General features: G+C 41.9%; 1 protein-coding gene across 1 annotated transcript in view; it reads right to left on the bottom strand.

Annotated features, from left to right (window-relative positions):
- LOC103243189 (importin subunit alpha-1-like) overlaps positions 1-15,108 on the bottom strand; it is a 28,545-nt gene that overhangs the window by 305 nt on the left and 13,132 nt on the right. The window contains 11 exon segments of the mRNA XM_073005120.1: positions 49-198; positions 1,920-2,102; positions 2,353-2,586; positions 2,959-3,222; positions 3,322-3,416; positions 3,674-3,942; positions 5,084-5,172; positions 8,049-8,186; positions 8,336-8,433; positions 11,703-11,834; positions 12,136-12,491. Of these exon segments, the coding sequence (XP_072861221.1) occupies positions 49-198; positions 1,920-2,102; positions 2,353-2,586; positions 2,959-3,222; positions 3,322-3,416; positions 3,674-3,942; positions 5,084-5,172; positions 8,049-8,186; positions 8,336-8,410 (1,497 nt within the window). The 5' untranslated portion in view covers positions 8,411-8,433; positions 11,703-11,834; positions 12,136-12,491.

Here is a 15,108-nt window from a genome sequence, read left to right as displayed (position 1 = left end):
ACTTTACATGTTTCCAAGTTATTATTAATATTACCATCCATTACTCACCTCTACAGAGAAATGCTTCTCAATTAAGCTTAACGAAACCTTATACACAGACTCATTTTCATGGTTTTGCAGAGCTTCAATTTTGTCTAAGCCGCCACGTTCTTCAATCATTATACTAAGTTTCTCAGTTTCACCTAGTTTCTCAGCAGCCTAAAAAAAAAATTCCAAGTTTACTGGTGTATACTCTGAATGTTTTAATGAAGAAAACATTGAAAATTTTTAATATTGATATGTCAGGCAGAAATAAGCACCTTAACAGTTCCTTCATCAAGCATGTCATAGTTTTATGTCCATTTTATATTTTGTTGAAACTCAATGTGATTGGATCTATACCTGCTTTTAGCACTACTTCAACTGGAACCAAAGATCTTACTATCCAGAGCTCTCAACCTTTTCTATGTATCAAAATCACATGGACAACTTTTAAAACACACTACGTTCCAGTTCAACTGGTCTGCTATGGGAACAGGGGCTTATTGTTCTGTAAAAAGTCCTTTATCATCACAAGGTGTAGTCAAGATGTCTAAGGGCAAAGATGGCGTATGGAGTGCTAAACTAAATGTCTCCGACCAGAATGTGTGTTGGTATTAAGGATTTATTGGGCATATGGAATGGTATGTAGGTTAGTTTTTCTTTAAATTTTCAACTTTTAAGAGACATATAAATATCTATAGATGAAATAGCAGATTTACTTGAAAATAACTTAGGGGATTAGATGAGGGGAAGAGGAAATACTGGCCACATATTGACAAATTATTTATACGCAGTGACAGATATGCCAGCATCCATTATTGTAGGCTCAATTTTTTTTTTTTTTTTTTTTTTCCGGAGACAGAGTTTCACTCTTGTTGCCCAGGTTGGAGTGCAATGGCACAATCTTGGCTCACTGCAACTTCTGCCTCCCAGGTTCAAGCGATTCTCCTGCCTCAGATCCTGAGCAGCTGGAATGACAGGCGCCCGCCACCACATCTGGCTCATTTTTTGTATTTTTAGTAGAGACGGGGTCTCACTATGTGGGCCAGGCTGGTCCTGAACTCCTGACCTCATGATCCACCTGCCTCGGCCTCCCAAAGTGCTGGGATTACAGGCATGAGCCAGCATGCCCAGCCTATAGGCTCAATATCTATATGTAAAAATCTCTAGAATCCAAAGTTGATGAGAAGGGCTTACCTACCACCAATCACTATGACAAAGTGCCATATGCTGGTATGCTTGGATCAATTAGGGGTGGAACCAGAAGAAAAATATAATTAAGTCATTCAGAATTTTTTTTTTTTTGAGACAGGTTCACTCTTTCGCCCAGACTGGGGTGAAGTGATGCAATCTTGGCTCACTGCAACCTCCACCCCCCGCCCAGGGTTTAAGCAATTCTCCTGCCTCAGCCTCCCGAGTAGCTGGAATTATAGGCACCCGCCATCACGCCTGGCTAATTTTTGTATCTTTAGTAGAGACAGGGTTTCGCCATGTTGGCCAGGCTGGTCTCGAACTCCTGACCTCAGGTGATCCACCCTCCTTGGCCTCCCAAAGTGCTGGGATTACAGGCATGAGCCACTGCACCAAGTCATTGAAATTTAATTTCACCAGAATTCAGGAGAAAATTGGGACATTAAATCAACCAAGTGAACAGGTGTGATGAGTTCACATAAGCACCCGACTTCGATTCAGGTCCCATCATCCACTTGTCATCTCTTTTATATCTTTGATAATGCCTGCCACATTTTTAATCAAAGGTGTGGCCCACCTAAACAGGCTTTCTGAATCTTTGGCTTACTAGTGAGTAAACTTACAACAGCTGCCCTCCCCCAGGTCTAAATAGTAAACTGATTTTTATCAAGTTCAAATTCAAACAAAGCCACCTTGATAGGACTTACCTGAAAGATATTTGAAATGGCATCCAGGATAACCAGAATAATCTTGGTATCTTTTGCAGTTAAGGGGTTCACCAATGGTTCTATTATGCCACAGTGAACGAGGTACACAATCTGCTCAACTGTTCTACCACTAGTATAGTTGGTCACGGCCCATACAGCCTCCTTTTGGGTCTTAAAATCTGCCTATTCAACATAAGGAAATGGTTTTATTTCAGAACAGTTGCACAAATAAGATTCCAAGAGTACTTTTTCACAAAAACAATGACTGAAAGGACCAAGGTTCTATACAATCTTAAGTGAAAGGGGTTCCTGGGTATTTTTCAGCAAAGGACTCCAAGTAGAACCCAAGATTCTTGCACATGAAGAAGCTTATGGAGCACAGCTTTCTATAAATACTAAAAAATGACTTGATTAAATCCTAAGACTTCGTTACCTTAGAGAGAACACTGACAAGGAACGGGACTAATCCATGATTCACAACTTGCTGTATCTGGTCCTGACGGCCAGCTGTGATGTTTGACATTGTCCATGTAGCTTCCTTCTGAATGTTAGTTTTGGGGTTGGTGAGCAGGCTGGGAAAGACAGCGAGTGCTCCTGCATCAGTCACAACCTGAGTCTGTTCATCTGTACCAGTGACAATATTCCCTATGGCTCTTAAGGTAGGAGTCTGAAAAGGAAAAATTGTTGATGCTGGTTACCTTATTTTTTTCTCAGCACTTCAGAAATTCTGTACCCAGGCTGGAGTGCAATGGCATAATCTCGGCTCACTGCAGCCTCCGCCTCCCGGGTTGAAGCAATTCTCCTGCCTTGGGATTAAAGTGCATGCCACCATGTCCAGTTAATTTCTTTGTATTTTTAGTAGAGATGGGGTTTCACCATGTTGGCCAGGCTGGTCTCGAACTCCTGACCTCAGCTGATCCACTCGCCTCGGTCTCCCAAAGTGCTGGGATTATACGGGATTATACAGGCATGAGCCACCGCGCCCATCCCTGACCATACTTCTTATACTTACGTCCTAATCTACAAGTAAATAATTTACCACAATTGGCAATTCAGAAGCTCCTAGAAACTTCACAAGTTGGGGCACAACTCCTGTTTTCACGACCATGTCAATTCGTTCATTCGGACCGTCAGTAAGGTAGGAAATAGCCCAGCAGGTATCTGCTAATACTTCTAGATCATCATGATGCAGGAGCCGAACTAAGGTAGGAAGAATCTGCTCAACAGCATCTATCGGGGGTGCAGGATTCTTGTTGCGGCAAAGATTTCAAAGTGTCCAGGTAAGATTACGTAAGGAGCCACGCTAGGGGAAAAAAATAGGCAATGAGAGGTTCTGTCTTTTGAGAAGATGGGGGAAATTAGAATGAAGAAGTGAGTAACTTTATTCATGTTAGTAACTTACTGCTAAAGATGACATATCAGGAACCGCAAGGAGAGCCAACAGTGGGTCAACTGCACCATACTTAATAACCAAGTCTCGGAACACTGAGCCGTCACCTGAAAAAAAAAGGCAAGATTAATTTTATTACCTTGTCCAAAACCATCAACGTTCAGTGACTGAATGCACCAGCAAAAACTCCCAAACGTACTTAGATGCCCCTCTGCTGCCTTTGTAAAGACAACACTTTCATTCCTAATAACGGCTTGAAAGCAAGCTCAAAACTTGACGAAGTCGTTATTACTTATAACAAGGCCTTTCTTCCAACTCATTACGCTTAGATACATTCAGTCAAAAGAACTTCAAGTCCAAGTACCTGAAATGTTTCCTAGGGCCCAAACGGCTTGTTCACTGATGTGAGCACGGGGAGATGCCAACAGAGAGATGAATGCTGGGATGGCACCTCCATCTACCACAGCCTTGGTCTGTTCTGATGTCCCAGAAGCAATGTTAGTAAGTGCCCAAGCAGACTCAAACTGAATGGGACTACAATCAGTTCTGCCCAAGAAGTACACAAATTTTGGAATCAAACCAGCCCGGATTATGTTGTCTATGGGGGGCTGTTTTTCTCTAGAAAGTAGTTTCCTAAAGGGGAACAAAAAGAGAAATAAAAGTTGAAAGTGGTTAACAAAAGGAGTTTGTGTAAAAACCAATTTAAAATGCAATTCAACAGTTTAGAACTTCAGACAACCTTTTAAGTAAATCACTAAATGTGGAGACGTTCTGGAACCTGAGAGAAGTTGAACAGATTACTTGTACAGTACTATGTATGTGGTATAATTAACTATCATTTTTCCAAAAATTAATGTTGATTACCCTCCTCTGCAGCCCTGCAGAAATCTTCTACAGATCTTGTCACTTTTTAAAACAACTTTTGACAATCTGACAGAGTTATACTCTCATTAGTAATTGAATTTGTTCTCCCTGATAGTTGTGGTTAAGCACTTTTTGTTTTTTTGAGGCAGGATCTCACTCCACCCAGGCTAGAGTGCAGTGCCACAATCACAGCTCACTGCAGCCTCGACCTCCTGGGCTCAAGTGATCCTCCCACCTCAGCCTCCTTAGTAGCTGGGCTACAAGTATGTACCACCACACCCGGGTAAATTTTTTTATTTTTCATAGAGACGGGGTCTCACCAGGTTGCCCAGGCTGGTCTCAAACTCCTGGGCTCAAGTAACCCACCCTTTGGCCTCCCAAAGTGCTGGGATTATAGGCAGGAGTCACCGCGCCCAGCCTAGAACTTTTTAATCATTTACCATTGAAATTTGTTCTGTCAAGCTATAGAAATTATTAATCCTTTCTATTATATCATAACTGTGTATGACAGGAGGCAAAGGTCAAATTATACTTATCTCCTAAATGGATCTATCATTCTAAATGGATGTCTCAATCCCACTTACTATTTATTTCTTCCTTTCCCTGCCAGTGACTTCAAACATTACTTTGATAAAAACTTTATGGGCGGGTGCAATGGCACACACCTGTAATCCCAGCACTTCAGGAGGCTGAGGTGAGAGAATTGCTTGAACCCAGGCATTTGGGACCAGCCTGGGCAAAACAGCAAGGCTCCCCTCTCAAAAAAATTAATAAATAAGAAACTATTTGGCTTATGGCTGGCTAACCTAATCTTTCCTTACACTATCTGTCTGTCTATTCCTGCCTACCCCCCCAAAAATCTAAAAACACGAATTTATTAGGTTACCCATGCTATCGCAGACAGACTTACCTGGCAGCTTGAGTAGCTTGGAGTTGATTTTCCACATTGTTGCTATTTACGCCTTTGACAATGTCATCAACAGACCAATTTACAGTGCCCTAGAAGAAAAATGAAATTTTGCACCTTATCATTAAGATTAAATACAAACAATAAAATCCACACTTACCACTGTGAAGGCAAGTGTAAACATTGTTCGGCTTATAGCCAGCTACTAAAAATTTAGCCCTACATTTAATTTTGCCTGTTAAATATTCATTATTTTATATGTAGAACAGTTTCCAAACTCAGTGTCAGGACTCACTGGAGTCTCAAGTTATGGAATATCCAAGTGTTTTGTTGCTAAAAAATGCAGCTTTGAAAAATTTAAAAAATGAACTAGAAGGCCAGGCACAGTGGCTCACACCTGTAATCCTAGCACTTTGGGAGGCTCAGGAGGGAGGATGGGTTGAGCTCAGGAGTTCGAGACCAGCCTGAGCAACATAATGAGACCTCCCCACACTACAAAAATTAAAAAAAAAAAAAATTATCCAGGCATGGTGGTGTGCGCCTGTCACCATGCAAGACCTTGTCTCAAAAAAAAAAAAAAATCAGAGCAGACTGAAGATTATTCCTACATTAATCTTAATCACTTGCATTCAGATATCCTTTGAGAGAGAAAGACACGAAGTTATAAGCAACATTCTGAGGATTTTCGTATCTAATCTTATAATCTATGTATGCCCACGGTTGAGTGTCGTTGCAAATATAAATGTGTTATGTGCGACCAGGCTCAGTGACTCATGCCTGTAATCCCAGCACTTTGGGAGGCCGAGGCGGTAGATCACCTGAGGTCAGGCGTTCGAGACCAGACTGGGAAACATGGTGAATCCCCATCTCTACTACAAATGCAAAAATTAGCCAGGCGTGGTGGCGGGCCCCTGTAATCCCAGCTACTCGGGAGGGGGTGGCAGGAGAATCGCTTGAATCCAGGAGGCGGAGGCTGCAGTGAGCTGAGATCACATCACTGCACTCCAGCCTGGGCAGCAGAGCAAGACCCATCCCCTGCACTCTATAAAAAACTGTTTTATGTTGTGAATCACAGTAGAAAGGTGGTTTGAGAACCAGTGCTACCCATAATTTAAAAAGACAGTACCCCTGTCTCTCCAGGAGCTTGACGCCTCACAGAGGAAATGTGACAAGCAGACAAACAGCGTCAAACAAGTGGTAAACAGATGGGCTACACAGCATTTACTCCCCATTTTGGGTACAGAACCAAGGTGCTAGAGAATCCTGGGAAAGGAGTGTCTTTCCTGCTAGGCTAAGGAGTGCTATAAGGAGAAGATGAGCTTTGAGCATTACTCACCTCTATTAGTGTTAGTATCCTAGAAATAGAACATAGGTAGTATTCAATAAAAAAAAAAAAAAAAAAAAAGATAAATGTGGAGTGCTAAAGGGCTAAAGGAAGCATAATGTGGCTGCACGCAGTGGTTCACGCCTGTAATCCCAGCATTTTGGGAGGCCGAGGTGGGCAGATCACCTGAGGTCAGGAGCTCGACACTAGCCTGGCCAACATGGCGAAACCCCATCTCTACTGAAAAAAATAGAAAATTAGTTGGGCATGGTGGTGCGTGCCTATAATCCCAGCTAATCGGGAGGTTGAGGCACGAGTATTACTTGAATCCAGGAGGCAGAGGTTACAGTGAGCCAAGATGGCACCATTGCGCTCCAGCCTCAATGACAGAGTCAGGCTTTGTCTCAACAAAAAAGAAAAAAAAAAAGAAAAGGAAGCATATTGAGCATATTGTGAGAAAAAGAAGTAGGAAAGTGCCCAGTTATCTTTGGAAGATGAAAGATAAATTTGAAAATCGAAGTGGAAGATTTGTGGAAGGCCTTCATGGAGTATGGATGATGATGATGAGGATGATGAGGAGGATGATGATGATTATTTAGACAGAGTTTTGCACTTGTTGCCCAGGCTGGAGTACAGTGGTGCAATCTTGGCTCACTGCAACCTCCACCTCCCAGGTTCAAGCGATTCTCTTGCCTCAGCTTCCCAAGCAGCTGGGATTACAGGTGCCCACCACCACGCCCAGCTAATTGTTTTGTATCTTTAGTAAAGACGGGGTTTCACCACGTTGGCCAGGCTGGTCTCAAACTCCTAACCTCAGATGATCCACCCACCTTGGCCTCCCAAAATGCTGGGATTACAGGTATGAGCCACCGTGCCTGGTAAGAGTATGGATTTTTATTTTTAGAGAGAGGGCACAGAAAGAAGGAAATGATAAATTAGGAGGCTACTGTAAATATTTCAGGAGGAAAGTCCTGAACAAAGCTGGTGACAAATACAAAAAAAAAAAAAAAAATAGAGACTAACAAAAATAACAGAAATAAACCAGAAATGGGCTGGACGTGGTGGCTCACACCTGTAATTTCAGCACTTCAGGAGGCCCAGGTGGGCGAATAACAAGGTCAGGAGTTCAAGACCAGCCTGGCCAACATGGTGAAACCCTGTCTCCACTAAAAATACAAAAATTAGCCAGGCGTGGTGGTGTGTACCTGTAATCCCAGCTACTTGGGAGGCTGAGGCAGGAGAATTGCTTGAAACTAGGAGGCAGAGGCTACAGTGAGCCGGGATTGTGCCACTGCACTCCAGCCTGGGCAACAGAGCAAGACTCCATGTAGGAAAAAGAAACAAGAAATAAACCAGAAACTCGTTGGCTCTGGACACACTGGACAGGTCAAGGTACCCAGCTAGCAGCTAGAAATGCAGGGAAGTCTGAAGGAAGGTCAGAGCTAAAGGAAGATCCTAAATAAGCTTCAGTGGATTATGGAAAGCAGGAAAGAAGACAATTACTAATTGTGAACAGAGAAAAAGATCTTCACAGATAGTTAAAACCATAAGACTAGAAATGTTAAGTTTACTTGAATTTCTAAGAAAAGTTCCTACTGATTTTCTGGATTTCATGTAACTCATGCACTAAAATACATTTTTTACCCGGTTGTTGCGGTTTTCCTGCAGCGGAGAAGTAGCATCATCAGGAAATGAGCTTACGTTTCTCCTCTTCAGCATCTGGTCATCCTTCTTAGCTTTCCTCAGCTCCACATTGACCTCTATTCTGCGACGCCTCATTTCCTTGAGAAAAGATAACATGCTGTTTCACCTATCACATCAGTTTTTGTTGCTAAGTGAGGGTATTTTTAAAAAGATCCCTAAGTTTTCACCCCTTTCCAAATGTCCTCCCATTTAAACACCACCACAGGAAAGCAACAGAAGGTACTCACTGTACTGTCTTTTCCCTTGTTCTTGAATCTGTGAAGACGGGCAGCTGGTGTATTAGCATTCTCGTTGGTGGACATGGTTATGAGACAAAGGGAGAAAGCTAGAAGATGGGGGAAGAGAAAAATATTTCCTTTATCGTTTTCCTTTGTCAATAATAGTACCAAATAAGAATTAAATTATCAAGCATCTACTGAATCCACGTCTGTATACTAGAAGGGGGATCATCATGTTTTCAGCACTATGAAATAGCTTTACCCAAAGGGGAACTGTCCCCCTTCCCTCTGAAGGGCTGAGACTTCCTGGAGAGGGCTGTCCACCAGAAATAGATTGCAAGCTATCTAAATAGAAATTTCCTAGTAGTCATTTTTTGTTTTGTTTTGTTTTGAGACAGAGTCTCACTCTATCGCCCAGGCTGGAGTGCAGTGACATGATCTCGGCTCACTGCAACCTCTGCCTCCCAGGTTCAAGTGATTCTCCTGCCTCAGCCTCCGAAGTAGCTGGGACTATAGGCGTGTGCCACCATATCCGGCTAAGTTTTGTATTTTTAGTAGAGATGGGATTTCGCCATGTTGGCCAGGTGGGTCTCAAACTCCTAACCTCAGGTGATCCACCCACCTCGGCCTCCCAAAGTGCTGGGATTATAGGCATGAGCCACCACGCCCAGCCAAAAAAAATTCAAAATTAAAAAAAAAAAACAATAAATCATAATGAACTTAGACAAAAATACCTTCTTGGCATCTAATGAGATGATCAAAAGGTTTCCTTTCTTTGACTTTTTGCTTTTTGAGACAGTGTCTTGCTCTGCTGCCCGGACTGGAGTGCAGTGGTGCGATCTCAGCTCATTGCAACCTCTGCCTCCCAGGTTCAAGCGATTCTCCTGTCTCAGCATCCTAGTAGCTGGGACTACAGGCATGCACCACTGTGCCCCACTGATTTTTGTATTTTTAGTAGAGATGGGGTTTCACCATGTTGGCCAAGCTGGTCTTAAACTCCTGGGCTCAAGTGATCCACTCACCTTGGCCACCCAAAGTGCTGGGATTACAGGCATGAGCCACCAGCTCCAGCCTTTCTTTGACTTCTTAAAATAGTAGGGTATTAGTAATCTCCTGGAGATTAGTGTCTAAGGTGAAGCCAATTTAGCATGATTTTTTATTCTTTAAATTTACTCCTGAATATATCTGCATACCAATGTTTTGAGATTTCTTATAGACATACCTATTTGCTATTAATTATTATAATAAATATTAATAAAGGAGACAGGGCCATAATTTTCTATTTGTCTATTTCTATTTATCAAGTTTTCTAACAGCTTCACACTAACAGAAACAATAATCTGTAAAATTTCCTCCTTTTTCTATTCTGGTAGAAAAGTTTAGAAAGAACTATCTGGTTCCCGAAACTTAAGAAAAACCTTATGAACTCATCTGGTCCTGCCATCACCTTAATGACAGGTGCAGTGATAAACAACCAGAAACCCTTCTCCTGCCTAAGAGTGTGGCTTCTGCCCTACTAAGGACTGAGATCACTGTGGCGTCCTTCCCAACCCTTCCCCCACCCAAAGGGAGCTTGGTGGGCCCCTTTCTGTAGCGGTGGGGATGCAAGGTGGGGCACGATCAGGTGGGGACTTCTATTCCACCATCTTGGTCCACTCCTTCTAGGTGGACCCCTTTCTTTGTGGATGTAGGAAACCCGAATACTATATTAGTGGACCCTGTGAAGGCTTTAAAATTCCAAGTTCTAGTAAAAAAGAATAAGAAATATTGGTTAGTAACCCTCTTTTTTTTATTCTTGATATTGGTTATTTGTGCTGTATTATTTTTCCCCCATTGATAATCTTATCAGAGCCTTGTAAAACATAATGGGATCTAAGGTATGTTTCTTTTCTATTTCATCACGTTTGCTCATCTTTAATATTTTCTTTCTTTAGGTTGGTTCCTTGAGATGTACCCCTAGCTAATTAATTTTCAGTTTTTCTTTTCTAACATAAGCATTAACGGCTAGCAACTTCTCCTAGGAAGTCTAATTGCATCTCACAAATTTCAATATGTGTAGTACTTTCATGAACATCCATATCAAAATGTTTTCTGGTTTTCATTATGATTTACATTTGAGCACTTATTTATTTAGAAGTATACTTCTTACATTTCAAGCATATAGCCCTTGCATTTCTTTAAAATTTTACAAATATCTATATCCCTAAACAATACTGTAACATTGTATCATCACACATGCTTTTAAACTCTACACACATGTATGTAGTATATACATTTTTCCTTATGTGTTTTTAGTGATGGAACTCTTTTCTCTTTTTTAAAATTTTTATTTTATTTTAGATTCAAGGAGTCTATGTGCACTGGGGGGAACTGGGTTTCTAGTTACTCATTATCAGTATAGTAAACACTGTACGCAATAGGTAATTTTTCAACCGTTGTGCCCCTCCCACCCTCTCCAAATGTTTTCATTCTATTGTAAACTTATGAGATTCAATCTCGACACTTGTTGCTCTAGTGTGTTTCTGACTGCTATGTAACAGTCCATTATGAAATAACACAATTTAAACATGCCTGATTATGAGTACTTAGGAATTATTTCCAAATTTCACCATATGAAATAATATTATAAGGAACACTCTGCTACAATGTCTTCTCATGTACACAGGGTAAAAGTTTCTCTACAGTATCAGGAAGGAGTCAAATTGCATTTTTAACTTTGTTTTTGTCAAACCATTCTCTAAAATGTTATAGCAACCATTGCACTAATTGCTCTGTTATCGGAAATGTATCATGACTATAATCCCAACACTTTGGTAGGCTGAGGCAGGCAGGTCGCTCGAGCCTAGAGTTCGAGAACAGCCTGGGAAACATAATGAGACCCTGTGTCTACAAAAAATACAAAAATTAGCTAGGCATAGTGGAATGCGTCTGTAGTCCCAACTATTTGGGAGGCTGAGGTAAGAGGACAACCTTAGCCCAGGGAGGTCAGGACTGCAGTGAGCTGTGATGGTACCACTGCACTCCAGCCTAGGTGACAGACAAAAAATTAGCTGGACGTAGTGGCAGGCACCTATAATCCTAGCTACTTCAGAGGCTGAGGCAGGAGAATCATTTGAACTCAAGAGGTGGAGGTTGCAGTGAGCTGAGATTGTGCCACTGCACACCAGCCCGGGCAACAGTGCAAGACTCTGTCTCAAAAAAAAAGAAAGAACTAATAATATTCATTCATGTTTTACAACTTATATAGGAAGAAAATGAGGCCAAAAGTAAAGTCTTTAATATGGCCTCTTAAATACATTAGCTTTCATTATTAATAGGCTAGTATTTCAAAAGGGAGTCCAATATTCATCATTTACAAGGCTTAGAATTCACTTACCTGGTATGTCCTAAAGATTCTTGCCATATTGGTAGCATCACAACTGGTTTAACTGCACACTCCAAAATGGCTAAAACCAGTGCAAATTCTCTGGGTTTGCTACACATCTGAACTGCCTTGATCCAATTTGCCCTATATTTCAGAAGAAATGAAAGAAATTATTTCACTACATTGACCTTAAATTAAAAGCACAATAGTTGTAACTTTGGCCTCCATCTGATTCCAGGGATAAAGACTCTGACTCCTAATCCTCCAAATAGTGGTGTTGGTTCAGTAAGTTAGAAGTACACTCATGCCTCTAACATTCTGTCTGCTGACCACATTGACTTCATTCAACTCATTGGTAATGACGTTTTCAAGTGCACATCTACAACAATCATTTTATAAACATTTAGTATATCTACAGCAATAAATTAACCTTAGTTTCCTTTACCTATGTGATGCCCAATTGGGATGAAGAAAGGATGAAGGGATGTTGTTTTCTAATTGGGTGATAGTCAGTCTCAGAGTAGATATAGTAAGAACTTTGGACCCATGGACAGAACCGTTCCATTTGAACTCTCCTGCTGGAGTCAGACAGAATTTATGTGCAAGATGCCTTCTCTTATCATGATCTTCTCTGTGCTGGTGCTTATTCAAAGCAAATGAATTGGTGGAGTATTGATTGTGGTAGACGCGATACTTCCCTTCTTGACCCAATTTAAGATAATTCTTGATATTTCCTTTCATGACCACTTCCTTTTTGATGCTCAACCGTGAAATTTCCCCTTGAGAGTTAACTACCAGTACCTGACCAAAAACATAAAAAGACTGCATTATTTATGTCAATCAAAGATACAAATTTCATCTGATCAACTGTCTTTCAATAACTAAAATTAATCACTCAAAGTAAATTAAGATAAATAGAACTTTTGAAGTCTAAAAGCTAAGTTAAAAGCTAAAGCTAATTGTTTACAATTAAACAACCAAGATATGCCTGCAGAAAGAAAACTAACACATATTAAGTACCTATTACATGCCAGATACTATTATTCACTGCTTTCATGTATTAATACTTCAAATATACACATGAAACCATACATATAAATTACTCACCTACCATTTCCTCAAGTTTTTCAAGTTTATACTTAAGGGAAAAAGAAGGGGATCGGATGTACTCTCCCCGCAAAAACATATTCCTAAAAACATCCTTTCGGGTCCTCCTATCATTCCAGCTATAGTGTAAGACCCCATGGATACTTCAAAATAGTATTTTCAAACAGTTGGTCCCAACTCTTTAGTGACTATAAAATAAATAGTGGATCTTATTCAGCTTTTTAAAAAATAAAATGTAATGCAGCTAGGCAGTGGCTCATGCCTGTAATCCCAGCACTTGGGGAGGCCGAGGCAGGCAGATCATGAGGTCACTAGATTGAGACCACTCTGGCCAACACGGTGAGACCTCATCTCAACTAAAAACACAAAAAAATTAGCTGGGCATGATGGCGTGTGCCTGTAGTCCCAGCTACTTGGGAAGCTGAGGCAGGAGAATTGCTTGAATGAGGGAGGCGGAGGTTGTAGTGAACCAAGATTGCACCACTGCACTCCAGCCTGGGCAACAGAGCAAGACTCCATCTTAAAAAAAAAAAAAAAAAAAAGTAATGCACTGAGCTAACACAGAAAATATCAGAACGTTTCCCACATAATAAGGTAAAACAATATTTCAGAAAGCTTTCGAATATGTATACTGGGCTGCTATGAAAAAATGTGTATGTGACTGAGGGTCAGAGTCAAAAAGAAGTATGAAAGGCACTGCTTTTAAGCAATTGCTGTGATGTTAAGAACATCATTTATTCTTGCATATCTACCCTGCAAATAATTCTCGAATATCGGAGACACAGCTGGGGCCATGTCCTGTCACCATGGCTAGCTGAAGGACAGAGATACCGAGTCCTAGCTCTGATCCCATCGTTCATGATCAGAGCTGGGCTACCATGCTGTCCTATCCACAGTACTCTGCTATCAATGGGTAAGCCTCATCCTTTAGCTGCAGGTTCACCTGAAGTGATCATAGCTAGAACTGAGCAGTGAATCACCTACAGTTATTTAAGAAATCATAAAACCCAAAATAGCCTACTCATATGTGTAAAGAAGGCTTTAATTCTTTAGAATTATATGTAGAATAAAACTGATCATGTAGTAAGAAAGTGTATCAGCCATTTAGAGCATTTTTATGCCTTGACTGAAATTTGGGTTTGCAACTATATTTATAAAGCCTAATGATTTTAATCTTGTTACCTACTACAGCTTTGGAAATAGAGAAAATACAATTCAAAAATAGGTCTACAAATTTCTATAAATTTCCAGCCCCTATTTATCACATGTTCTCCAGGACAGAAACTGGGTCTCCCTTTACCCATCCCGGCCTGGCCCAGAGCTGCACATCCAGGGGCAGGATCAGGGGACCCGGGGGTGACCCCACAGGGTCCTGGGCCTCAAGCCTCAGTAGGCTTTGGGGAGCCGTGCCTAGTTCAGCCCTCTGATTCTGATGGAAGTGGTTTGGACCGGGGCCTGGGAAAGGTGTTTAATTTTAAAGCTCCTTGGGTGATTTGACTGCAGCCCAGGTGAGGTGTCAAGGCTCAGTGTAATCTTTTTTTTTTGGTATGGAGTCTCACTCTGTCACCCAGGCTAGAGTGCAGTGGCTCAGTCTCAGCTCACTGCAATCTCTACCTCCAAGGCTCAAGTGATTCTCCTGCCTCAGCCTCCTGAGTAGCTGTGATTACAGGTGCCTGCCACCATACCCAGCTAATTTTTGTATTTTTAGTAGAGACGGGGTTTCATTGTGTTGGCCAGGCTGGTCTCAGACTCCCAACCTCAAGTGATCTGCCCGCCTTGGCCTCCCCAAATGCTGGGACTACAGGCATGAGCAGCCCGGCTGGCTCAGTGTAATCTTATTGCAAGGATGTGGGGGGAGATTCCAAACGTAATGGTTTTAGGTGAGACCTTTTTCTTGGGGCAGAAGCTTCCATTGATTCAAAGGGAAAAAGAGTGGAGCTGGAGTCCAGAGACTTGGGCTCTTGTCTAGGCTGTACTTCAGCTTCCTGCCGAGCAGCCGCTTGAATTTCTGGGCCTCAGTTTCTTCATGTGTAGAACAGAGCTGTCAACCCCACCCCGTCACAGGGCTGCTTCTATGAAAGAACCAAGCGGGCCCTGGGTTCCCACACCCATGGGGATGGGGAAGAAGCAGGCCTGCACTTCTGCTTTTCTGATTTGGGGTTTCAATTGGGTGCCCTCGGCTCTGGACTCCGTCCCCAGCCTCTGGGTGACCTCATGGGGCTGCCTGCATGGCCTGCTCCTCCAGGGCGGGGTGGGAGCTGGGGTGGGGCCTCCTCAGGGCTCACACCGCCTGTGCTCTAAGTAACGCTGG

The sequence above is a fragment of the Chlorocebus sabaeus genome, chromosome 16, assembly GCF_047675955.1.
Source record: "Chlorocebus sabaeus isolate Y175 chromosome 16, mChlSab1.0.hap1, whole genome shotgun sequence".
Taxonomy (NCBI): domain Eukaryota; kingdom Metazoa; phylum Chordata; class Mammalia; order Primates; family Cercopithecidae; genus Chlorocebus; species Chlorocebus sabaeus.
Note: the sequence above shows the minus strand (reverse complement) of the source record. Positions and strands in the feature narration are given on the sequence as shown.